At 56.6% G+C, this 25,816-nt stretch overlaps 2 protein-coding genes across 3 annotated transcripts; both read right to left on the bottom strand.

The window, feature by feature from the left end:
- Positions 1-1,033: 1,033 nt before the first annotated feature.
- On the bottom strand, positions 1,034-13,317 carry KCNK17 (potassium two pore domain channel subfamily K member 17). 2 transcript variants are annotated; one of them, XM_082411756.1, is made up of 5 exons: positions 12,946-13,317; positions 9,691-9,805; positions 6,961-7,121; positions 6,319-6,493; positions 1,034-1,603 (listed from the first exon to the last, which is right to left on the bottom strand). In XM_082411756.1, exons 1-5 carry the CDS (start codon positions 13,216-13,218, stop codon positions 1,296-1,298), a joined length of 1,032 nt encoding a protein of 343 aa, XP_082267882.1. In that variant the 5' UTR covers positions 13,219-13,317; the 3' UTR covers positions 1,034-1,295. The 2 variants fall into 2 exon arrangements, with proteins under 2 accessions (XP_082267882.1, XP_082267883.1); XM_082411757.1 differs by lacking the exon at positions 12,946-13,317 and adding an exon at positions 10,058-12,005.
- Positions 13,318-14,279: 962 nt separating this feature from the next.
- Positions 14,280-24,544, bottom strand: KCNK16 (potassium two pore domain channel subfamily K member 16). The gene is made up of 5 exons (XM_082411758.1): positions 21,274-24,544; positions 17,779-17,893; positions 16,582-16,748; positions 15,602-15,767; positions 14,280-15,289 (listed from the first exon to the last, which is right to left on the bottom strand). Exons 1-5 carry the CDS (start codon positions 21,484-21,486, stop codon positions 15,072-15,074), a joined length of 879 nt encoding a protein of 292 aa, XP_082267884.1. The 5' UTR covers positions 21,487-24,544; the 3' UTR covers positions 14,280-15,071.
- Between the last annotated feature and the right edge of the window lie 1,272 nt (positions 24,545-25,816).

Below are 25,816 nucleotides of genomic sequence, written 5' to 3'. Positions count from 1 at the left end.
CATGGACCCTGCTGTTTACTCGCTGGTGTTTGCTCCTGGGTCTGGCCTTGGTCCACTTTGGCCCAGGCCAGTTGGCACAAGCTGGGTGGTGTAACAGCCCTTCCTTCTTCCCTGGCCAAGAGGCTGCCCCAGACGCAGTTCCAGGAGGGCCCTGAGGCTGAGGGGTTCGTCACAGGGAGGGGCCACATGGAGGCCCCCCGCCCAGGTCCCTGTGATGCTACCTATAGGATGGCAGAGGGGAGCAGAGTTGCAGATGCCCACTGAGGCCAAGAACCCAGCTGCCCCAGGTGATCTGTAGGTGCTGGCTGGTACTGCCAGGGGATCCTGGCTGGGCTTGGGTTCCTGGGTGAGGTGGGGACCACACAGCTATGTGCTGCTTTAGTGGCAACCCTGAGTGAGAGACAGAAATGCTTAGGGTGAGATGCTCTGCAAACAGAAGTGACCCCTGCAAACCCTACCTGGCTTTGCAAACTGTGGTTGGAGCGTTCAAATGCAGTGGAGCATGTTGAGGCAGGAGGAGCCCACTGGCCTGTCCTGGGCTTTTCTGTGGTGTGAGTGAGTGAGTTATAGAGCAAGAATTTAGCAGCTGAACTGGGACCAGCTGCCTGCTGGCTGTATCAACCTTGAGAGTTATCAGCAAATCTTTAGTGAGTTTACCTGGAAGGTCTCTGGGGTTGTGGGGGCCTGCAGTGCGACCCTCAGCCCGTTCCCTCCACCAGTCCTGGGCAAACTCACCTGGGGAGGGAGTGATTTCTCTTTATGTATACTCCAGTCTCAGAAGCTGCCTTTGTCTCTGGTGTGTGTGTCATCCGGAATTGGAATTAGATTTGGTTATGAGTGACAGAAAAACCCAATTAATAGTGTTTTAAATAAGATCGACATTTATTTCTTACATAAATGAAGTCTGGTGGTATTCAGTCCAGGTTTGTTATGGTGGCTCTGCAAACATCAGGAATCCAGGCTCTTTCTATCTTGTTGTGTCACCAATCTCAAACATGGCCTCTACCTCATGGTGCAACATGGCTGCCAGAGTGCCAGCCACCATATCAGCATTGCAGCCAGCTAGAAGAAGGCCGTGGTAAAGAGGAGCATCCGACACACACTGAAAGTCACATCCGTAATAAGTCACACAGAATACTTCTCTGTGTATCCTGTTAGGCAAAATTTAATCATATAGCTGCACCTAGCTTTAAAGGAAGACCAAAAAATGTAGACTTTAGTCTGGGCGGTCTTATGCCAAGCTTAAAATCAGGGATCTTGCTGCTGAAGAAGAAGGTGGAACAAATAGAATATAGCTAGCTGTCCTTTCCAGAGCATGAGACTTGAACAGAGGGTTCTGGGCGATTCATGATTACAGGTCCCTCCAGATAGCAGCCTGGCTGTGGGGAGTGGGGATCTGCCTCCCCATCCAGGCCCTGCCTCCAGCTTCGGGGCTTGAATTTCCCCTTAGAGCTGTGGCAGTAGCAGGGATACGATCCTCGTGGAGCCTCCAGCAGGGAGAGGATCAGTTTGATGATCAAGGCCAGCCATGCCATCCCAAAGAGGATCCACAGAGACACTGTGTTCTTGTACCACAGAGGGTAATTCCGGGAGGGGTTCATCCCTGGGGGAGAAGCAAGGTCAGAGGACAGAGACCTGGGAAAGTCAGGGCCATGTTCCCAAAACAGAAACAGACATACATGGCTTGATGTGTCTGAGCAGAATGTGCGAAGTCCAGACCGGGTTGAGATTGCTGGTCTTGTGGTCACCTCCCTTGGATTCTAGGAAGCCTCCCTGGATTAACTCCTAGGGTTTAGAAGCTAAAATTCCTCTTTGTCTTTCTGAAGGACTCTGTGCTCTATCCCAGTGGTCCTCAAAGTGGGGTCCAGCAGCATTAGCATCCCCTGAGAGTTTGTGAAAAATGTGAATGACTGGATTCCACTCCAGACCTATGGAATCAGAAACTCTGGGGGTGGGCCCAGCAATCTGTGTTTTGACAAACCCTCCAAGAGATTCTAATGCCTGCTCGGTGGTTGGCCTGTTTTTGTGTTTGGTTTTCTCACGTCTGAAGGAAGGGAGCTTTCCAGGAGCTTTAGGAAGAAGATTCTCATCCTACATTCTCATCCCAATGCCCTCCATCTGCTTCTCCGGCCTCGCTTTGCATGCCTCTCCCCCTTGAGTGCTGTGCTCTAGTCACCCTGGTCTTTCCCCCATTTCTCCATCTATCATCTTTCCTGCCCCTGGGCCTTTGTACTTGCTGTCCTCTCAGCTCAGAACGCTCTTCATTTCCTCACCCTTCGGATCTCAGCTCAGACTTTACTCCCCAGAGACTAGACTGGGCCCCTGTCTCCCACAGTCTGTATGTTACTTACCCTCTCTGGGCCTCAGCTTCCTCATCTATAAAATGGAGACAACAAGAGTGTCCACCTTCTAGGACTGTTGCGACTATCACATGGGTTCATATCATAAAGTGCTCAGGATGGTGCCTGGCACGTAAGACCTATAGTCAGGTGATTGCTTTCCTCGCCTTTGGATCCCCACACTGTGCCCCAACACAGTCAGGACTGGATAAGGAATGAGTGAGGGAGGGGACGGATGGAGGCTTAGAGAAGCTGTGTCAAGGGCTTACTCCATCACTTAGTTCTTCCCTCTGCTGGAGGGTCTATCTTATCAGATCAGGATTGTTCAAAGGGCAGAGATCTGGCCTCTTATTTCCTTGACATCGTCATCTGTCTCAACTCCCTGTACCACCCACCCCTCTGTCCACCCCCTATCCTGCCCTGCTGGCCCCAACACAACCTCTTTTCCCTGTCTTCCCCAGCCCGAGCCCCTCTCCTGGGCCCCCCAGCTCGGGGATGAGCCCGCAGCCCTGGGCCCGACATCACCGCCTGGCAGGAGCTGGGATTGGATTAGGCTGATTGGGTTACACGGCCACCATTCCGCTGGCGGTCCCAAATGAGATCAGCCGTGAGCCAGCTCTCTGCCCCGGCTGCCCGTCATCTCGACTTGCTCCTGGCAACGGAGGGGAGGAGGTGTTCTTCTCCCCTCTTATTTCATTTTTTTTAGCCGAAATCATAAGTGGCAGGAGACTTGGCAGCTGGCAAGGCGCTCAGCGGAATTGCAAATGCAATTGGGGGAAGCGGAGGCTGTGAGGCAAGGGAGGAGCATGCGGCTGGGACCTGGGGGCTGTCCTGGCCACGGCGTTGGGGCCAAGAGGAGCGACTGTGAAGACAACACGCCCTGTGGCTGCTGACACAGGACAGTGGACGCCTAGAGTCCAGGTGGTGGACCTTAGCATTCCCATCCAAGAAAGGGGTTTCGCCCTATCCCTGGAGGACAAGGAAGGCTGAGAGACATGGGGAAGAAGTGAGGGTGGGTTGTCCCCTCTGAGCTATGGAAGATTCTAGAACATATGTGTATGAGGGTCCCTGGCTTGGGAGTCTATCCTAGATCTGTCCTTGGCTTGCCTGCTCTATGACCTTAATCAACTTCTTTCCCCTCTCTGGGTCTGTAGATGAGGCAGTCGGGGGCTGGTTGTACAGGTTGGGCACTGCACAACCCTAAATGGTTGCCATTCACACAGAGCATGATGAGGATGGCACCCATGGACTGTTGCAGCCTCTGTCCTTGTCCCCCCTTGACTCTTATGACCTTTAAAAATGACAAGTATTATCATGTCACCTGCCCACCTCCTCTGAAAACCGTAAGTGCTTTCCTTTAGTCTTAGGACAGAGTCCAAAATCTGTGACTCGGCCTGTGAGGCCTTCTATGTGACTGGGTCCTGCCTCCCTCTCCACCCTGAGCTCTCCCCTTCTACGCTGGACATGGGCGACCATGAAATACTCTTCCGACCAGCCCAGCCATAACAGCCTCAACCCGGGGCTGTGTGATCTACAGAGGGCAAGTGAGGGTACGTGTGGTCACTTGTCACGAGACACTGAGACGGCTGTAGAGGGAAAAGTGTGAGTAGCACATCTCTGGAGATGTGGTGAAGGGGACAGTTCTGCCTGTTGCCACTCGGTGGGAGTGGGCTGCCCGGCAGTCCCTCTGGACTTAAAGGGCCCTCGTGGGTTCATACCAGGCCTTCTCAGTCAGAGTTTTTGGTGGAAGGGGACTCTGGGGGCCCTGCGCCTCATACACCAGCCTCCCTGCCCCGCCAATCCCCACCGTGGCTCACGGGGTAGCAGGGACCCTGATCAGCCCTCCTCACTCCTGCAGCTGTGTGGATGTCTCTGCCGCCCCCACCCCCCGCCCCCCGCCCCCCCGGTGGTGGCAGAGGCCTAGCCTCACATTTCCAGGTTGCCCATGTCTAGAGAGGCCTGCCCCCTCCTCCCCCTGCCCCGCCTTCCCTCAGGGGGCTGTGGGGCCTCTGGACATCCTCACAGAGTGTCCTCAGTAACCCCATAAAGGTTCCTCCAGGCAAGCTTCTAGGGGAGCCTGCTGTCAGCTATTCCCATCTAGGACCAAACTTTGGGAGCCCTAGTGATCTGTGGCCACAAAAAGACTGCAGTTGGGGGTCCCACTCCCTCTTCTCCTCCCCCCTCCTTGCACTGGGCACCCTCAGAGAACAAGGACTTGTGGGTTTAGGACTATCACTGGGGGCACATCCTGAGTTTCATCCTTTGAGCCCTGGGGTAAGGTGGGGGGCAGTCAGTGGAGGGGGGCAGCTGTTGCAGGAAAGCACTGAAGGTTTTCAGAGGATCTGGGCAGGTGACATGATAGCACCTGTCATTTTTAAAGGTCATAAGAGCCAAGGGAGGACAAGGACAGAGGCTGTACCAGTCCATGGGTGCCATCCTCATCGTGCTCTGTGTGAATAGCAACCTGTTAGGGTTGTGCAGTGCCCAACCTGTACAACCAGCCATATGCAACAGCCCTGCTTAGACTAGGGAAATGGCAGTGGGAACAGAGAGGAGAGGACATATCCAAAACTCATTCTCTGAGCTCTGAGCGGGGCAGATGCGGCCCTTGGGGACGGTGGGCTCAGCTCTCCTCAGATACATCTCTCCTCTCTGAGGGTAGGAGTGATAGCATGCCCCACTTGACCCACTTGGAGGAAACTGTCTCAAAGATTCTCTTCCAGAGCAACAGCCTCCCTTCCAAGACAGAGGATATCAGGAAGGGGCAGCACGATGCCCCTGACACCGGACCTTGCTTCCTGGGGAAGGAGAGGTTTAGGGAAGGGGACTTTGCACACAGGCCAGAAAGCACTGAGGAGTCTTAGCCATCACCTAGCCCAGCCCCTCATTTTATAGACAGGAACACTGAGGCCCAGAGAGGGGATATGTGAGGCTGTCTGGAAAGAGTTAAGAGTTCTGGAGTCAGATCAGAAGTCATATCCTACTAGCTGTGCAATCTCAGGCAAACGTCTTGGCCTCTCTGAGCTTCATCTTCCTCCTCAGTAAAATGTGGTAACAATCATCACTCTCGGTTGCTTAATGGGCTAGCTGTTTGTTACTTTCGTAGGACCTCATTTCAATATTCCAGGCTGGGTTCTGATTGTTTCTGAAGGAGAGCAGAAGGGCAGGGCCTCCTCCTCACTTTAGGGCCAGAGATCTGAAGGAGGGCACAGAGCCCCTTGAGGCCAGTGTGGTGGTGCCAGTGGCCACTGCTTATTTGGTGACCCTTTTAGGGGCGGGGAGTGAAGGGGGATGGGGCTGAGCTGGGGGTCCAGCCACCCCTGTGCCCTGCAGAATGTCCCTCTGCTGCCACCTGCTGGGCAACTGCCACAGCTTTTTTATGCAAGGACAGTCGCTTCCGGGGGCCCTTGACTTGCCCACGATGGGTGATGACCACTGATTAAACCCCATATTGGACCCTCTGGACCACACAGCGCTTTCTTACTGACAGAGTTTGGAGGCCAATTGTTTGGGGGTTAGGGGAGGCTGGGATTTTCTGATTCTCCCAGACTCTTCTGCCAGACCCCCTGGGCTGTGATGTGGGCTTCGTGGCCCTGAACCCAGGGGCATTACGTGGGGTGGGGTGAAGTGGGGAGGAGAGACCCTGGGACAACGATGGACGGGGGAGAGAACTCAGGGCCCCCCTTTATCTGATGAGCTTTAAGAATAATAGGTGCGCCTGTGGAATCCTCAGGCTTTTCAGGACGGCCAGAAGTGGGGCTTACACAGCCTGAGGCACAGGGTTCAAACTCCACTTTTAGCTGGGTGACCTTAGCCCTATCACACCACAAAGGCAAGTTGAACCTGCCAAAGCCCGCGTCCTCTGGACTTTGGGCCTCTAAACCCTTACAGGGCCTGGCACGCAGCAGGTGCCCAGGGACGCGGACTACGGGCAGATGGGTGGAGGGCGCCCCTCCCGCCTCCCGCTGGGGCTTCTCACCAATCACGAAATCGCCGAAGCCCACGGTGCTGAGGGTGATGAAGGAGAAGTAGAAGCCCTCCACGTAGCTCCAGCCCTCCACGTGGGAGAAGAGCAGCGGGGGCAGCAGCAGGAAAAGCAGGAGGCCGGACAGAAGAGCGCTGGAGCCCACCAGCCACCGGGCCTTGGCCGGGTCCTGAGGGTGCACGCAGCGCCCAGCCCCCATGAGGCCTCTGCTCCGTGCATGGGGCCGGGGGCAGACAGCTGGGGGGTACCGAGCCGACGGCAGGGTGGGCGCCACCCTCGTAAGAAGGGGGCTGCCTTTGGGGCCTCTCCACCTGGTGCGAGTTCTCCAGGCTCCTGGACAAGGCCTTGGCTAGCTCCAGGTCCCACTGTGTCTCCCCACTGATGCCCCTTTATTACTGAAGACCCCCGTTTTGGGCAGTGACCCCAACCCCACCACACTCCCACCAGCAACCCCGATTCCCAGAAGGACCCCTTGCTCCCACCAATGAACCCTTTTATCCACCACGGCCATCATTTTCTGCCAGAGACTCTCCCTCCGGGTAGTGACAACCTGGCCATCCATGGCCCCGATTCCCTCCACAGCCCCCCGTTCTAGAAGTGACCCGTCCTTCGCCCCTGTTCCCACAGCCCCCTCACCTTCCAGGTGCCCCCCAGCACGCGAGCGCAGCTGTGCACCCCCTGCTGCATGAGATGCCCCAGTCGGTTGAGCACCACGAGGTTGAGCGGGATCCCCACGAGAGCAAAGAGGATGCAGAAGAGGCGGGAGCCCATCGTGCGGGGGCTCAGGTTGCCATAGCCTGAGGCCAGAGGGGGACACTTCAGGGGGCCTTTCCACCTTCAGAGGCCCCCGTTCCTAACCCGCTACGGACATGGCAGCTGGTATGTAACATGGCCTTCCCTTCCCATGCAGGGCGCTATACTTGCTCCCTCCCTCAGTCCAGCCTCAGCCACCCTTCCCAGTGCAGACTATGCCCAGATTGACAGATTGGAAAACCGAAGCTCTAGGAGGGGCTGTGTGCATGAGCTCACACCACAAAGTGTGAGAATCCCGTCTGTCCTCGCTTCGTTTCCTCCCTCCCTGGGTGGGCAGAGGGATGCGGGAGCCTGCAGAGCCTCCAGCCACTTCCTTCAGGATAGATCTGTTAGTTTCTCATGCGTTCCTTCACAATGGGATATCAGCCCCCCATGGGCAGCAGGGACTTGCCGGCTTTGCTCATCACTGTATCTCCAGCACCTAGAACTATCTGGACCATACTAGGGACTCAGTCTTTTTGTTGAATGAATGGATGGGTAGCTGAGTGAATAAATGAGCAAGTTGGTGATGGGTTTTATAGATGATAAATGATTTCAGGGCTCAGGCCCATCCTGCTGGCCCAGAAGTATCTGTGTGCCTGTCAGACCCTGTTTCATTCTAGGGCTTGGAAAGTACAGCCCTCCCAGGGTGCTGGTCCTAGGGTAACAGGGGTGCCAAGGAGGCAGCCCGCTGCTGCGCCTCTCAGGACCCCTTCCTTCCCTCGTGGACTGTCCCACACGTACCCGGTCTCCCATCTCCCCTCTCCCCTGCCTTTGTCTGCATTTTCTCCATGTGTGTGTATGTGTGTGTGTCCGTGTGAGTGTGTGTGTGGTCGGAATCAGAATCATGAACTTCCCTATTGTCCATCTCTGAATGGCTGTCTCTTTTCTCCTGCCATTTAGAATTCCCACCCTAAGGGTAGGTGCTGTTGGAAAGGGCAAGGATGGCCCCCAGCTGGGTTTTGAACTCCAACCCTGTGGCTTACTAGCTACATGATCTTGAGGAAGTTGTGCAACTTCTTTGTCTCAGCTTCCTCATCCGTGAGAAGAAGAAGAAGCCTTATCCTTGAAGGTTGGACCATATGGACAAAATGAGATCTCAAGTATAAAAGTGCTCCTTATGGTGCCTGGTACGTAGACCAGGCGTGTGGGGTAGGGTGGAGACCCTTTCCCCGGCCCTCCTCCCCCTCAGAGCCGGCCCAGACAGCTTTAGGGCAGCACTGAGTGGAGAGAAGAGACAGGGACAAAGTCCACATTAGGAATGGTAGAGCTGGGAAGAGAGAGGCTGCGAAACGCGGAATTAGGTGGGCCGAAGTCATGGGCCCAGGGCAGAGGGTGTAGGAGGTGTGGGGTTCAGAGATGAGAGACCCCCGCACATCTGGGAGACATGGCCCACAGTGACTGTGCATCAACATCCCCTCCTGCTCTGGAGCTCAATGAATGGTGGTAGAAAGGGTATTTTTGGAATTCGTTATGTCAGCATTTGTAGACCACCCACTATATGCCAGGCCTTGTACTAGACCCGGGGGTGTAAGGGTGAATAAACACCATCCTGCCCCCAACCTTCCGGGGCGCAGGGCCCATGGAGTCGAGGGGCCTCCCAAGCATGCTTGCTTCAAGGTGGAGGACTGCCCAAGCCCCCGGCAGCCTGAGATCTGCTTCCAAGAAGTATTATTTAAAGCCACAGGGAGAGTCCGCTGGGTGCATCTGCCTGGCTCCACTCTGGGGAGAAAGCGACTGGGAGTTTCCTGGGGCGTGGATGCCGGCCGGAGGTGGTAGCCACCAGTGGTGTCCACCCGCCACCTGGTGGTGAGTCTGGTGTCATGCAAGCGCTCAGGCCGGGCGCCCAGGCGGGGTGATGGGGCAGCCCCTCTGGAGTTATTTCCTGGGTGTCAGAGCCGGAGGGATCTAGGCCACTCTTCTTCCCCAAACAACAGCCCCCAGGCACCCACCCAGGACAAGTTCCACCTCTGCTCTCCTGAGGACAGGCCTAGAGATGGGGGAGGGAGATCTAGCCCAGGGGTCCAGGTGTGTGAGGGAGGAAAGGCGTTGGAGAGGATGGTGATGGGGGTGAGGGGGTGCCTTAGTGAGCTGTGGAGAGGTGGGAAGGGCCACCTTCCCCAAGGCTGCGAACAGGGGGTCAAAAGGCTCTTTTTGGATTTCTGCCCCTCCTTCCTCCCCAACTTTCCCTTACCTCCCCTCTGCCTTCACCACTCCCTATCCCAGGCTGAGTGCTGGGTGGGCTTGGCTGAGCAGACCAGGACACTTACAGTGCCCAGCAGCGTCTTTACTGCTACCCGGGGGCCCCTCAGCTGCCTGAAAGGCTGTGTGAGGCAGAAGTCCCCAGAGCAGCATTTCACAAACCTCCTGGGGACCTGGGTGCAATGCAGAAGCCGATTCAGCACATCTTCAGTGAGCCCAGGGTTCTGCTCCCAGGCGGTGCCCACGCTGCTGCGTCTGTTTACGTTCAGAGTCAGGAGGCCCTAGTAACCCCTCCGAAAGTAACTGGTGCCCTGTCCCTCAGGGGAGGCCACCCTCCCCAGCCCCCCCTCCCTGGCCCCATCCTGCTCTTACCGATGGTGGTGATGGTGGACACGGAGAAAAAGAAGGAGCCCACAAACTCCCAGCGCCCCATGCTGGTGGTGTTGTCGAGGACGATGTCCCCATTTTGGTAGGCTTGGATGATGCCCTGGGGGAGAGGCTGTAGTGACCACCAGGCTCTGTGGGGCGATGGGGCCCCTGCACCCAAACACACACACACACACACACACACACACACACACACACACACACACACACATACTCATGACAATGATCCCAGCCTGTCCGGGGCTAGGAGCCTCTTTCCCTCCAACCAGGGGCTCCCCAGGGGCAGGGACCATGGGGACAGCTCCTTCCCCTCTCTTCACCCCAGAACCCAGGTCAGCCCAGGATATCTCACTGGCCGGAAGAACCCCATTTGTTCTCTCCCCTGCTCACTCCTGTTCTTGCAACAAGCCCTGGTCGGTCCCAGCATGTGGTGTATTAGGGGACCTGAAGATAAAGGAGACATGACCTCAGTCTTCAGCAGGACAGAGCCAAAAACTTAACTAACTTTGATACAGTGCCGTCCACGCAGCTTTAGGCACACAGGCAGTGCAGCTGCATGATCCTGGGTAAGATATCCAACTTCTCTGTTCCTCAGTCCCCTTCTCTGTAAAATGGGAGTACTAATCGCACCCACTTCATCGAGTCGTTGAGGGTTAAATGAGGTATTAGGTGTAAAGACTTAGAACAGTCTGGAACATGGAACATGGGAAAGGTTAGCAGTTGCTATCATCATTACCACAAATATAATGCTGTTGCAATACAGATAGGGAAAGTGTGCATTCTGATGGCGGTAGGGGCAGAAGGCTTCATGGAGGGGGTGATGCTTTAGTTGGGCCTTCCTTGAGGGTCGGATAGGACTGTTCCTGGTGGAAGGACGTTTAGGTAAATGGGGCCGCAGGAGCAAAGGCTGGGAGGGAGGACTGGGTCTGGGATGTAGAATAGGGAGACTGAAAGGTAGTTGGCAGCCAGGCCATGCTTGGCTCTGCCATGCCAGGGATGGAGTGGCAGGCCTCCCCCAAGGTCATTGAGCAAAGGGGAGGCAAGCTCAGGTATGTGTGCTCTGTGGCAACTGGCAGCATAGAAGATGCTGGCAGCTGGGAAGGGGAGAGCGTCCTGCAGGGGTGAATGATGGAGAGGGCCTGGGCTGCATCCTGGCACAGAGTGGTCCAGAAGGCACAGAGAGAAGATATTCAGAAGCCCAGGGCTCTGGCCTTATTTGGTGTGGGTAGTGAGAGAAGCATCTAAGAACTCTGTGAAGGTGTGTGGAGGTGAGGCCAAGGACAGAGATTTAGAACAGGTGGAGGAACAGGGCTGGGAGGAGGAGAACTGCTTGCTCTTTTCCCTGCGGGAATTTGAGGGCCGCTAGGAAGTTGCACGCACATGTCTGCACTCAGGGGGTAGATCTGGGTTGGAGACACCACATCCCTACTCCTGGGGATAGTTGAATCCACAGGGGGTTGAGGAAGGACGTGAAGTGGGGGTGGAGCAGGAGGGCGTGGAGAGGAAGAGATGAGAACCCCCCAGGGATCCTTGGGAAACACCCACATACATAGATCTGCACTGAGGCAGTACTCATGGTTGACAGCCCCAGTGCCCTGGCTATGAACCTGTGCATTTGTGTTTAACCTCTCTGAGCCTCAGTTTCTCCATCTCTAAAATGGGGATGATAATAATGGCACCTACCTGTGAGGTAGGTGGGGATGAACCGAGTTAATACAGTAGGAACAGTGCCTGACACACAGTAAGTGCCACACAGAAGCATTTACTATCATTCCCGTTGCCATCATTGTCACGTTCCTTGGGCCCAGGCTGCTGGTAATTGAAGTTCACCACCTTTTCAAGGGGCGTGTCATGCAGCCCCCAGGACTAGGCAGTCGGGCTGTATTTGTAGAAGTTGAGATGTAGGAGGTGGAGGTGTCACATCAGATTCTTAACAGAGATAGTCCTTTCCCTGTCCAGCTCCAGGCCCGGCCACAGCGGCCCAGTCCCAGGGCTCAGGACTCTACCTCTTATCCAGTGCCCCCGTCTCTTCCCACCCGACACACTTCCCTGCTACCTTCTGGGGACTAGCTTTGGGCTGGCGACTCTGGAACACAGGCCTTGCCCTCCTCGCCAGAGGAGGCACCGGGACTGCAGGGTGGGGATGTCGGGCTCGGGGCACAGCTGTCTACACCCGCTGACCAAGCCACGGTACGGGACGTTGATGCTTCCGCCAAATCCGAGCAGCGCCCCGTCCCTCGTCGCCTGCCCAGGGTTGAAGGAGAACTCCGTCCATCTGTGAGGCCCTGCCCGGAAGAACCCTCGCCTGCCCGTCCTCCTACCCAGGCCCCGCTGGGTCTCCCCCACCCCCTCAGCAGTCTCTGTCCTCTGTGACCTCTGCATCCTCCCACCCGCCGCCCCCTTCAGCCCCTCCGGGCCTCCGCGGTTGGGGCGGCGCGTCCACCGCCTCCCACCCCCAGCCCTAAGACTCGGAGAAAACCGGGTTCAGCCGCGGAACGCCCCTGTGTCTGCTGAGCTCTTTCTCTCGGACCCGGGTCTGCGCATTTCGAGTCCCCGGACGCTGGCACGTGCACCTTGGCCCCATTCCACTTAGCCACGGTGCGGGGGGCGGAAAGAAGGGTGCCCTGCACCCCTTTCCTCCCAGACTCCAACCGTGGTGCTGTCGGGCTTGCTCATCCTTAGACAACGCCCAGCGCTCTCTGCCGTCCTCGCCCCCAATTCTCAAATTTGCACCTGGGTCTGCAGTGGAAGGGGCCAAGGGTGCCCTTTCGCCCTTCGCCCGCGGTCCGACCTCGACACAGCGCCGCGCGGTCCGCGCTCTGACCCTACGCCGCCCGTACCCGGTCGGCCCCGCCAGCTCTGGACCCCGTTAGTGCGCCCCTTGTCGTCCTCGTCCCCAGATTCGGGTGTGTGCGCCACGCAACTCTCTGCACAGGGAGGGTCACGCCCTCTCGCCCCGAACCGGGGACTCACGGCGCCGCGCTGCGCGTTGCTCTCGCCGGAGCTGGGCTCTTTGCATCGGGGTCCAGCCCAGTTCTGGGGTCCCTACTCGGCAACGCGTGCCTCCGGTCGTCCCCGCGTCTGTGCCCTCCACTTTCTTTTGGAGAAGTGCTCCCGGCTTTGCCCTGACCGGAGCCGGTGCGTGCCCTCTCGCCGCATGCCTGTGCACCCCGCGCTCCGCTGCGCCAGCCACCCCCCTACGCCCCACCGCGCGCCCGGGCCGCCCCGCTCGCCCCTGACCCGGATCAGCGAGTCCAGCGCCGGGCCATCCAGACAGGTGAAGTTCCGCAGCAGCTCCCACTTGTCGTGCTGGAATCTCTCGCTGGAATCGTGCGCCGCGGGGCTCTCCAGCAGCCAGAACACGCCGGCGCCCAGTACCAGGTAAGTCAGGTAGGCAAGCAGCAGGAGCAATGTGCCCGGCATCGCGCAGCCCCAGACCCTGCCCTCGGGCGCCTCCCTGGCTCTCCGCCTGCACTCAGCGAGAGAGGCAGGGAGGGCGAAGCCGGGAGCCATGGACCAGGACTGAGGCGGAAAGGAAGGGCTAGGAAGGAGCTGGGCTGGTCCCTTCTTTAGCCAGCGCCTGCCTGTGCCCAGTTTTCTCAGCAGAGGAGGCGTGCTGGGGAATGGGACAGCCCTGCCCCACCCCCACCGGGATCCAATCCCAGGGACAAAAAGAGGCCCAGCTGTGGGCATCTGGCCCCGCCTCGAATGTGTGTAGAGTGCCCACCCCCAGGCAGGCCTAGCTCAGGGAGAAGGGGAGGGGTGCTGGGTGACCGCAGGCGCTGGGAGAGAAGGGGCCCAGAGCCTCCCAGCGTCCTGTAGCAAACAGTGGGAGGGACTCCTGCAGACCGCACACAGGGTGAAGAGAAAGTGGAAGCGAAGTTTATTGTCCTGGGGCCCTGGGACTATTGCCACGGACTTGCTGCCTGTCAGGTCCTCTCTGGGTCTCTCCCATCACCATCCTTTCCTTTATGTACCCGAAGATGAGGGGCTCCAGCCGATCACCACTTGCCCATGAACTTGGGAGGCAAGAAGGGCCTTGACCAGTGGGCTGGTCCATTCCCTGCTTCTGAAGAGGCCCCCTCGCTCCCTCCTCCACCCAGGATGGAGGAAGGGTCCAGGGTATGTAAAGAGTCCTGGTCCTCAGTTTCTCAGTCCTCTCCTCTGTCTTAGGAAGTCCTGGGTGTAACCTCGGTCTCTTGCTGCTGTAGATCCTTCCCTGGGTGTCCCACCGGAGCCTCCTCTGCTTCACAGCCTTGTCTCAGTCCTGTCCAGAGGTCCCCAGCCACTTATGGGCCTGTCCTGCTGAGAGAGGTTTGCAGTCCTTGGTGAAGTTGGGCCTTGAGATGGACTGACTGGTGTAAATCTCTCCTTTCCTTCTGGCCAGAGATGTCACAATCTGGCAGGAGAGAGGCCAGGATGCACAGGGTATTCCCAGGGGATGCTGGGCCTCCACGCAGGTCATTTCCTGGAAATCTCCTGGGATCAGCTGGCTGGTGTTTTCCCAGGGAGTGTTTGGAAAGGCCCTTAAGAGCCCAGAAGGGGTGATGAGGTCAAAGGGTGCCCTGAGGGGTTCAAGGGAGGCCATGCCCAGGAAAGTGGGAGGGACACCCAAGCGTGCCCAGGCCTTGTTCACGGACAACTCTAGACCTGTAGGCAAGGGGAACTGGCAGGCTTAGAGCAGCTTGCCTACGCCTCCGGCTGGCAGCTTCCTGAGGGCAGACGTCCTATTTGCATGAAGATGGCTCCAAAGTCCCTGCCTGGCCCTCTCCCATCCTCGACCCTCCCTGCCAGCTGGTCCCATGGGCACTCGTCACACCCAGGTCTGTCCCTCATCATGGGGTTTTGGCCACTGGGTCAGGGTCGCCTCTCTGCTTGTCTAGTCCTTGCATTTGGAGGGCAGGAACATTCACTGTTGTTGCCCCAGAGCCTGGCCCAGTGCCTGACACACAGCGGGGGCCTGACAGCACACTGTGCACGTATCAAATGAGGCACAAATAAAGTCGCCCTGTGTTTGCCGTGGTGAATGAGGTCTCCTGGGAGGAGGATGCAGGGAGGGCAGTGGAGATTTGGCCACGGTGATCCATGTCTAGATTCAACTTTTTCGGGTCACTTTTGAGGGAGGGGCTCTGGGACAACTGCGCACATCTTGCACCACACACATCCGTCTCCCATCCTGTCTCTACCTCTCCTTTCTGTTACTTTCTTGGACGCTCCTGTCTCCTTTCTGTGTCCGGAGAGCCCCCGAGACCAGCTCCGGCTGGGAAGTGAGTGGGTTGGCAGAGGAGGAGGTGTGGCAGGAAATCCAGGGGGCATATGGGGTGACTGGGGATGCTGGGAGGGGCTTCTGTGGCCACTGGGGGGCCTCATGCAGAGATGGGAATCTTCTGAGGTCTAGGGAGCCCGTTAGTCTCGGGGGCTCCCCTTTCCTTGAGGCCTCTGCTGAGCAGCCAGAGCTGGGAGCACCTGTGCAGAAGCAGGGGGCCCAGTGGAAGGACCAGTGCCAGCCATGCCAGGCCCAGGAGGATCCAGATGGCTGCCAGGCTCCGGTACACGGAGATGTAATGCTTGCTGGGGTCCGTGCCTGGCAGGGAAGGGGGACATGATAAATGCCAGAGGTCTGAGGGCACAGCCACCCCCCAGGTTCCACAGGGGCTCCCACCAGCCTCCCCATAACAAGGATCAGCAGTGGAGGTCCCTGGGGGAAAGGGTGCTGGGTCCTAGACCAGCGATTTCTGAGGATGTTGTGAGAATTCACAGCAACCTCACAAAGTATTTGTCTCCCCTGAATAACCAGGGGCTCTCTGGTCCTCAGTAGTTACCCACTGCGGACATCTCCCCATCCCCCGAATCCCAGTGGCCCCCACCCTGAGATCTGTGACTGCCTCTTTCTCACCGACGACATAGTCTCCGAAGCCGATGGTGCTGAGGGTGATGAAGGCGAAGTAGAAGCCCTCGCAGAAGCTCCAGCCCTCCACGTGGCTGAAGACCATGGGCGGGAAGATGAGAACGAGCAGCGTCCCCAGGGCCAGGAACAAGGCCAGGCCCAGGGTCTGCAGTAGCTGGAAGGGCAGGAGTCTGTCTCTGAGTCCACTTGGAAGGCCCAGGATTGTAAAGTGGGGGGGGCGGGGTTCTGGGGCAAATCAGGAAGTGGGCTGGGCCATAGCCAGCTCCCTGCCCTGTCCTGCCCTGCAGACCTCTGGGATGGGGGTTGTATCTCTGTGTGTGTTATCTTGCCCAGGCCAGGGAAAGATTCGGTCAGAGGGATTGTGTTGGTGGGTCAAGTTGGAGACTCCTTCAGGTGCGGGGTCCACATGTACAGGCCCCCAGGGAACTCAGATCTGGGACAGAGGACGGTCATTGAACTGTCCCAGATTCCTCTGCACCCCTGCTTTCTTAGCGTGCCTAGCTTTGCAAGGGGCCAGATGTCAGGTGGGCACTGGTGGTGCTCAGGGTGGCGTGGAGTTTGCTTTTGGAGTTCTGTGCCACCCAGATAGATCCCCCTTCAAAGAAGACCTTGCCAAGCCACTGGCAGGTGGCCTCCAGCCGGCAGCTCCCTCAGGGTGTATTTCAGCCTGGCCCAAGGGCACACTTCCCCAGTGCCTGACTGAGGCCAGGGCAGATTCCTGGCCATGTCAGCGCCCACTGCAGGACAGCTGGGGCGGCCGGCACATGCCGAGCTCCTCGAGGGGTGGACCAAGGCTTTGTCCAGCCTGCAACACAATTTAACTTCTCCTTCTGCCCAGTCCTTTTCTTCCATAGGTGTTGACCCCTGATACCATGCTAGCCAAACTCTTGTCTCAGTGTCAGCTTCTGGAGGACTGCACCTGCAGCAGACTCTGTCCCAGCGGGGCTGTGGGGAGGGAGGGGCCCTACCTGGGAGCGCCTGGGCTGGTCCTCCCACCTCTCCAGTGTGGTCAGGTGGGCATGCAGCCCTGTGCCCAGGTGGTTGAGGAAGACCACGTTAAGCGGGATGCCCACCAGAGCATAGAAGACACAGAAGACCTGGCCTGCCTCCGTGCTGGGCGCCAGGTTCCCGTATCCTGCAGGGGAAGGAGGGTGTGCAAATATGGGGAAGGAAGAGTTCAGAACTGCCTCCCTGACAGACTCTGGCAGAGACTGGTTTCCCATCACCACTGGGGGTCGGGGCGTGGTGAGGGGAAACCCCTCTGTTCCTGTGAACAGCCTTCTCAACCTCTTCTAGAATGATCTCTATTTGTAAGAATCCTGCTTGTCTTTGAAGGCCCATCTCCAAAAACACTGCCTCTAGGAAGCCCTCCTGACTGCCACTCTCTTCCTCCCTACTAGGTGTGATCTCCCACAGTGCTTTGTGTCATTCCTATCTAATATTCTACTTTGCCCTGTGCTCTTGTTTTTGGTGTGCTTATCTTATCCTTCTTTATTGGATCAGAAGCTCCTTGAGAGCCAAGCTTGGGTCTGATCCAAGTTCATACTCTCCAATCTCCACTCTATCTGCTTTGAATGTCACCTGAGTTCAAGGAAGGTGTGTGGAACTGGACTTAATTGAATGGATATGGAGACCGGGGTTAGTGGGGTCTGGGGTTTCCTTGTGGGAGGTGGTGTGGGTTTTCTGGCTGAGGGGGTAGAGCAGATGCTTGACCATGCCCTGTCCCCTTGGGACACCGGGATAGCACCTGCAGCTGGGTGGACAGCTGCTGTACACGCAGAGGACTCCCTACCCTAAGTCCCTGCTTCTCTCTACCTGAGAGACCTTTGGGCAGGTCCAAAATACAGGAAAATTAATACATCCGGGTTCAGCCCTCAACCAGCAGGGGCAGGACTTGGTAGATAAATACGCCTGCTTCCTCACCCCTGGCAGGGCTCTCCTTAGCTTCTCAGAGGGTCTCCAGCACTGGTGAACCCAGTCGCCCTAACCAGTCCCCTGCTCATTATTGCAAACTTCGTTGCCTTTTCCTGTCTCACTTTCCCACTTGTCCTGCTTCCCGGAGTTGTCTCCTAGATAAACCACATCCTAGTCTCAGCACCTGCTTCTGGGGAACCCAAACTTCAGCAAGGGCATCGGGGGTGCCCTTCTCCACCCTGACCCTTTACCTATGGTGGTGACGACCGTGCCTGCAAAGAAGAAACTGCTGCCGAAGTCCCAGTTGCTGGGGTTGGTGGAGTTGCCTTTGGGGTTCACGCCCTTCACCCAGGCTTCCATGATGACCTGTTGGGGGGGTGGCATGGGGTGGGAGGATGAGGGGAGCTGACGGCACCGGCTGGTGGCCAAGCTCTCTGCAGAGTGCTCCTGTGTTGTCTCACCTGGTGATGTTCTTAGTCACATTCCCATTTCATGGAAGAGGAAACTAAGGCTCAGAGTGGCTGACTTGCCCAAGGTCATTGAAGTCCAAATTCACTGCCTGCTCCACTGGCCAGGGCTGAGTGAAATGGGCTGTCAGTGTGGCTGGTGGAGGGGAAGGGGCCCAAGGAGGCACAGGGTGCTTACGGAGTGGGGTGCAGGTGGGAGATGCCACCTACAGCCAAGAGGGTGAGACCCCATGGGTGGTCAGAACAATGGGAAAATTTCAGGTTGGATGTTCCTGGAACGGCTTACTTGGGAACTTGAGGTTCAGGACCACGGGAAAGCCATGGGGCTGCCCTCCCATGGGGCTGATGATTCTGGACAGAGAACCCGGCGCTCTCTGAGCTTCCAGGTGAGCTGGCAGCCTTGCTCTTTGCTGCCCCCTAGTGAGTCCCAGTCCAGGCCTGCCGGAGAAATTCCATCAGAGGCCAGGGCAAAGGTCCTCTGGGGGTGTGTGTGTGTGTGTGTGTGTGTTGGTGGTGTATATGTATGGTGTGTTGTATACATGTGGCGTGTGCATGAGTGCTGTATGTTGCACGTGTGTGCATGCTGCTGTTTACAGAACCAGAACCCCACAGGCTCAAGCCTAAGCCCCTCTGTCCCCAGGCCCAGCCCTCTTGGAGGTGGGCAGGACTCCCTTGCCCATCTGCTCCCCCTCCCCCTCCCCTGTGAATTGTCCCAGGGCAGCAGTGCAGCCTTGCCACCTGGTAGAGCCCTAAAGGCAGGAAGGAGGCAGTGGGGGAGGGCAAGCTCCAGCCTCCAGTTCCTGTGGGAACCGTTTCCCCACTGGCTGGGTGAGTGAGCTCTGCCGGGGTGGGATGACCCCTGAGGGCCAGGCCAGTCTGGGTGTCCTGACACAGGCTGTCTGCTTCTCTTCACTTTGGCAGAACTGGCCTCTTCCCATGTGAACTTTGGCCTCCCTCTCTTTCCCACACACCCAGAGAGGCCAGGACTGAACATTCCAGAACACACCCGCTCCCCAGAGACCCTCGCACGTGGGAGCAGCACTTGCCCTAGACCCAGCTGTCCCGTACTGCAGCCTGAGGGTCTCCATTCTGCCCAGGAGGGGCTGTGATGTCGGCGAGGGCACTGGGCATGGGGCGCCCAATGCGGACCGTCCATTCTTCTCTAAGAATCCGCACGTGGTGAGAAAGGCAGACGCGAGTCCCGGGACCTTGGGCAAGGCCTTGTTTCCTCATGGTGTCGGTCTTCAATACTGTTTTTACTACTGTTTATAGCTTTCTTCCTTCTTGTCATCTGAACAGTACAGCTGGCCCTCCATATCCATGGGGTCCACACCTGCGAGGTTCACATCCGCGGATACAGCAGGCTGGCTGTCAGGTACTTGAGCGTCCACGGGGCTCCAGGAAGCAATCCCGCGCAGAAACCGAGGGGCAACTGTAATCTGTGTTCTTTGGGAATCTTTTTTTTTTTTTCCTTTTTTTTGGCCATGCCGTGCAGCTTGCGAGATCTTAGTTCCCCAGTTCCCTGGTCCAGGATGGAACCCACGCTCCCTGAAGTGGAAGTGCATGTCCTAACCACTGGGCCGACAGAGAATTCCCCTCTGGGAATCTTATCCTAGCATTCTTCTGCCTCTCAGCTAGACATACCCTGGCAAGTGAGGGTCCCTCCCAAGGGGGCTGAGGACCTCTGGGGAGACCTGGGGCTTGTTAATCAGTGGCACCTCCCTTGGGGCTGCGGTCCAGCCTGTGTCTCTAATTAGGCCCCAGCTATGAATCCTTCCCCCGCTCTCTGGCTCCTGGGTTTCGCCTCTAACCTGGGGCTGAGTGTGGAGGTGGTTCCAGGGCCTCCAGGGCCTCTGCCTTACCCCCTGGGTCTTGGGAGGCTCCTGAATCCTTCCCAGCCCCGATAGGGATGCTGTGGTCCCAGCCCTCTGCTGCTGGGGAGCAAGGAAGTGAAGCCAGAGGCCGGAAGCCTCATTTCCTGGGAGAATAGGGCCTGGACAGGCCTCTCACAGCTCTGGAGCGTTCTCTCATCTCCTAGGCCAGCCCACCTCTCGTCTCCTAGGCCAGCTGTTCTCCATCTTGAGGTGGCATCAGTGTGGCCGGAAGGGCTTGTTAACACACAGCCTGTTGCCCCCGCCCCCTAGTTCCTGATTCAGTAGGTCTGCGGTGGGGAGTGATCGGTGGCATTTGTAACCAGTTCCCAGGTGGTCCCGATGCTGCTGGTCCGGGGGCCACACTTTGAGAACTGCTGCTCTAGGCGGTATCCTGCCCCCTGCACTTATGCTAATTTTTGTGTTGAAGAGCAGCCAAGCTTGGGTGCGAATTCTGCCTCTACCACTAACTATGTAGCTTTGGCCAACGTACTCGACCTCTCTGTGCCCCAGTTTCCACCTACAAACTGGAGACAGTGGTAGAGATAGGTACTATAATTATGAGGAAACACATGTAAAACACTGGGCCCCAGGCGTTGGATCAGGACTCGTCTGATCCCATCGTGATGACCCTGCTCCCTGCTGTTTTGGGCACGTCGTAAATACTCAATAAATGCCAGCTATTGTGATGATTCCGCAGCTGGCTAGTTCCTTTGCGGTGGGTGGGAGCAGTCAACCCCCTGGTCTCCAGTGCATTCACCTTCCCCTCACAACACCCTGGTTTTGCCTGGTTTCTGGGAGAGAGGGTGCTGGGGCCCCAGAGTTTGTACAGAGGGGCCCGAGCAGGGGTGACCCGCTCTGCCACCAGAGAGAGGCCCGGGGGGCACCGTAGCTCAGTCACCCCAGTTGCTGCTCATCAAGCCCGGCTCCACGGCAGGCGTGGCGGCTGCTCCTGACCTTTATCTGTGTCTCCAACTCAAGTGTGGTCAGCACAGGGGTGTGAGCTGGGGAGAGGGCAGAGGGTGCAGCAGCCCCGGAGTCGGGGAAGGGGAAGCTGTAGGAGTGTGCGGGCAGAAGTGTGTGCAGCGTTGATGGCACTGACACACAGTTCACATTTATGCAGCAAGTGGCAGCTTAGAAAGCGCTTTTAATCAGCTGTCAAATGTCTGCAGCATATAAGATTATTCTTCTCGCCTAGAAGAGGACCAGAGAGGTTAAGTGACTTGCCCAATGTCACACAGCAATCCGGTTGTAGACCTAGGGCCAGAATCCGGCACTAGGTCTCATCTGGCTCTCTGTTCCCACCACACCCTGCTTCCAAACAGGGCCTCAGCCATAAGTGATGGCTCTGGACCTGCAACGAGACCCCTCTTCTGCCCACCGGCCCACACCAGCATCTTCCCTTCACCTGCACAAACTGCTCCACGGCCTGCTGGTCCAGGCAGGTGTAGTTCTCCAAGAAGCGCAGCTTCTCAAACTGAAACTGGTCCCTGGACTGAGCCTCCGCCTGTTTCTCCAGCAGCTGGAAGATGGTGGCGCCGAGCAGCAGGTAGCAGACATAGGCCAGCAGCAGGGGCAGCACCTGGCCGCCCCAGCAGCTGCAGAGCCTAGTGCGGGGCATGGCGTGCCCAGGACGCTGCCAGGACCGTGGGACTGGCTGTGGGTTCAGAGGTGGGATGCGCCCAGGGACCTGTGCCCAGCCTCCTGCCTGCCTCGCCCTCCTCGGCACAGGTGTCCAGAGGCTGGGGAGTCTGTTTGAACAGTGCAGCTCAGCTTGGCTGCACTAAGTACCGGGAGTGCAAACAGTCCTGCCACCCCCCGCCCAGCCTTTTTTTTTTTTTTTTCCGTGGAGAGCAGCAAGTCAGGGGCAGGGACCCCCCTCAGAGACCTAATGGTCCTCCTGAGGCCATCGTGTCTCACCTTCTGCCTCCAAGTTGGATGGGCGTTTTGGGGCCAAATCAGATGTTCCCCTTCACTCTGCCCAGGGCCCCTTGGCAGCCCCCGGCTTCTTACCCATGATAGCTTCAAGCCCCCAAGCTTAGGTGCTGGGAAGAAATCAGAATGAGTGTGAATAAACCTTGTACTCAGTTGCCTTGGCTACGAAATGGAGCTAGAAGGATGGACCCGCCTACTGGGGGAACCTGGGGGATGAGGGAACTGGGTAACAAATTGGGGCAAAGCAAACATACAAGTGACGGTCTGGATCAGGAACTGTCTGAGGGTTGATGCTCCTGATCAGTTGGATGCACTTGCTTTAGAGCTTTTGCTGAAAATTTTCCTTGCTTGAAATCTTCAGCAGGTTAGCTTGGGAGGCTATGTTGGTGAGATATACATGGGAATAAAAAGAAGCTAAAAGTACCTCCTGGCCCTGGGGTGTTAATGGTGGTTCGTTCTGGGGGGTGGAATCGAGGGTGTTTTCCTCTTTCTGTTCTTCGCTTGTGTGTGTGTATTTGCAACAGCTTTTCTGAGATGTAATTCACATACTACCATTCACACAGATAAAGTATACCATTGAATAGTTTTTCTGTTCAGGTATATTCAGAGTCCTGCAACCATCTCCACAATCAATTTTGGAACATTTTTATCACCTCAAAGAGAAACCTTGTACCCTTTACCTGTCACCTCTATTTGCCCATCCTGCCCCCTTGACCTCTGGCAACCTTTAACTTGCTGTCTCTGGATTTCCCTAGTCCGGACGTTTCATATAAATTCAATCATACAATACGTGGCCTCTTGTGTCTGGCTTCTTCAATTAGCGTAATGTTTTTAGAGTTCATCCATAGTGTAGCAAGTGTCAGTACTTCATTCTTTATGGCTGAATAATATTTCATTGCACGGATGTACCAACATTTCACATATCCACTTATAAGTTGATAGATATTTGGCTCCTATGAATAATACTGCTATGAATGTTCGTGTACAAGTTTTTTTTTTTTCTTTTTTTTTTTTTTTGTGGGGCTGTATGTTTTCATTTTTCCCCTGTATGTATTTAGGAGTGGAATTGCTGGGTGCCGTGGTCACTCTACGTTTAACTTTTTGAGGAACCACCAGACTGTTTTCCAAACTGGCTATACCGTTTTATATCCCCACCAGCAGTGTGTGAGGGTTGTCAATTCTCTGCTTGTGTTTTCCGGTGTTTCCTGTAATGAGCTGCGCCAGCAGACACCGTGAGTTGCCAGCCTGATAGCCTTTCCCTCCTTCCCGGCTAACAGAATCCCACGTTTGTACGTGTCAGCCCCAGGCAATGGAGCATGACTGATGCCACCCGTCATGATAATTCTCCTCCTCGCCGTCTCAGGAACAGCCCTGAGAGGGGGCTTTGTGTACGGGCAGTGGAGTAAGTGAAGATGCACAGGGGTGTGGGGCGAGTGAAGCCAAACAAGGCACCATCGTCCTGGCCTCCTCCTGCTTCCTGGGGAGCCCTGGCTGGTGAAGCACACCCAGTTGGTTCCCTGGAGGCAGGGAGGCTGTGCTTTCATATTCCCGGCCCAGGCAGTCATTCAGGCATCCCTGGCTCTGCACCTACAGGCAAAACAGCTCCAGGAGCCGGTGGATCGTCCACTGAGGAGCCCCAGGTGCTGCCAGGCCATTGGAAGCAAACTCACGTTAAAGCAGAGGAGAGGGGTCCAGAAATGGGGAGGGGGCCAGGGGATTGACCGCCCCCTCGCAGCCACTTTCCAAGCTCCCTTGCAGCTGGGGCCACCTGTGACCCAGTTCTGGCCAATTAGATGTGGGCAGAGGCAGCTGCGGAGGTGCGGGGCAAAGGTGTTCTATCCAGACCAAGGGTTTGGCTGCAGCCGGCCCCACCTTCCGCCCATCTGCCCTGAACGCACAGATGACGGCACCTGCTCAGCCACCTCGTGTCCTTGAGGGAAGGTCAAGGGCATCGCAAAGACGCTCAGCTGATTTCCTGCACACGCCTACCTCAAGATGTAAAAAAGTATTTTTTTAAAAAAATGTTTTATTTACTTATTTGTGCTGGATCTTAGTTGTGGCAGGCGGGCTCCTTAGTTGCGGCATGCAAACTCTTAGTTGCAGTGTGTGGGTTCTAGTGTCCTGACCAGGGATCAAACCCAGGCCCCCCTGCGTTGGGAGTGCAGAGTCTTAACCACTGCACCACCAGGGAAGTCCCTTGAGATTTAAGAAAGTTTGACACATAAGTCCTATTTGTTTAAGCCAGTGTTACTTCCCAATGGTTACATAAGTTTTCTTTCCTTTTAACTGTTCAAGGCTTATTTGAGTTGGAAGGAATAGGAACACACTCTGGTTATCTCAAGTAATTGAAATAATTCGTGGTAGGAAGCCGGGAGCAGCCAGGGTTCTGGAAGAACCGGGCCATGACCTCACTCCTAACTCTCCCCCATTAATGTGCGCTGCCCACCCCTCGGGGTGCCCCCTCCCCTCATCCTGTCCCAGTGGTGATGACTCCCTCCCTCTGCTGAGTTCCACTCCAGGCTGACCCCGGCATCCGATCAGCACCAGCTCCCGTTGCCCCCTGCTTCTTTCTTTTGGTATTGCTTGGCTCAAATCCTCTCAAAGGCTGGGGGTCCAAGAGCATCTTTTCATGTGAGCCACTTCACAGCTGTCTGGCCGTCCTTGGGTCATGCACGACCCTCAGCTGATGGGCCCCAGCCAGGGGTGGCGGCATCACACGTACAGGTGTCACTTGGAAGGGACGGTGCAGAGGCAGACAACACGGGCGTTACGTCCAGGGCAAGCAACCATGGTTTGTGTAATGAGAGACGGGGGGCGGGCGGGGAGGGAGAGAAGTCTCATAGGAAACGAAAGCAAGGGGGAGGATGTTACTATTTTCAAGTGTATGAATGATCAAGGGAGTGGTAGTGAGGACACAGGGGTCCTCATCTGCTCTAAGGCCAAAGCACAACACACACACAGTGGGTGGAGGGGCAAGCGGCGACATGGAGGCTGCATGTTAGGAACATCCCGACGCCGTAAGTGTGTGGAAGGCAAGCCCAGGTGTCCCTGCAGCACCTCATCCTCCTGCAGTTTAGGTGGGGCCCTGTCTGGGGGTTGCGGGCACCTTCTCTGCAGTCCTGCTGGTTCTGGGTCCCTGAGGCCACCTAGGGGGTCTAGAACCATCTTCTGGAAGGCCCTCGTTGCACCCAGAGCTTTCCCAGACAGCACCACACTGGGAAGCGGGCTTGTCTTGGGGCAGAAGAAAGCGTCTGGAGTCACAAATCTCCCCTTTGGCTGTTTCCTCCTCGTGTTTTGGAGAGACTGGGAGAGAGCGCTGGCCGTCATCTTGTCACTGCAGACTCGCTACGTCCTGGCTCTAAGCTAGGGTTGTACTTACACCAGCCAGGCCGTGTGACAATCAGGTCCCATTTTATTGCCCTGGAGAAGCTCCACATGTGAAGAGCTCTCTCTTTACCATTTGGAAAGCTGGCGGCTGCTGTCTGGGGGACTTGGGCAGGTCTTAGCAACCTCTTTATTTATTTATTTATTATTTATTTATTTATTTTTAAACATCTTTATTGGAGTATAATTGCTTTACAATGTTGTGTTAGTTTCTGCTGTATAACAAAGTGAATTGGCTATACGTATACATATATATCCCCATATCCCCTCCCTCTTGCGTCTCCCTCCCATCCTCCCTATCCCACCCCTCTAGGTGGACGCAAAGCACTGAGCTGATGTCCCTGTGCTATGCGGCTGCTTCCCACTAGCCATCCACTTTACATTTGGTAGTGTATATATGTCAATGCTACTCTCTCACTTCATCCCAGCTTACCCTTCCCCCTCCCCATGTCCTCACGTCTATTCTCTACGTCTTAGCAACCTCTTTAGCCCGAGTATCCTCGCTGGGTCTGGACATGGTCTGCAGGTAGTGGTGGTTGTTCTCAGGTGGAAGGAAAGGAAGGGAGAGAGGGGCGAGTGCAGCGGGGGAGGGCCGTCTGTGACAGGTAGGGGAGGGGGGCTGGCACAGCCGG

Source organism: Balaenoptera physalus, assembly GCF_965194825.1.
Source record: "Balaenoptera physalus genome assembly, chromosome: 11".
In the NCBI taxonomy this organism is placed as follows: Eukaryota; Metazoa; Chordata; class Mammalia; order Artiodactyla; family Balaenopteridae; genus Balaenoptera; species Balaenoptera physalus.
Note: the sequence above shows the minus strand (reverse complement) of the source record. Positions and strands in the feature narration are given on the sequence as shown.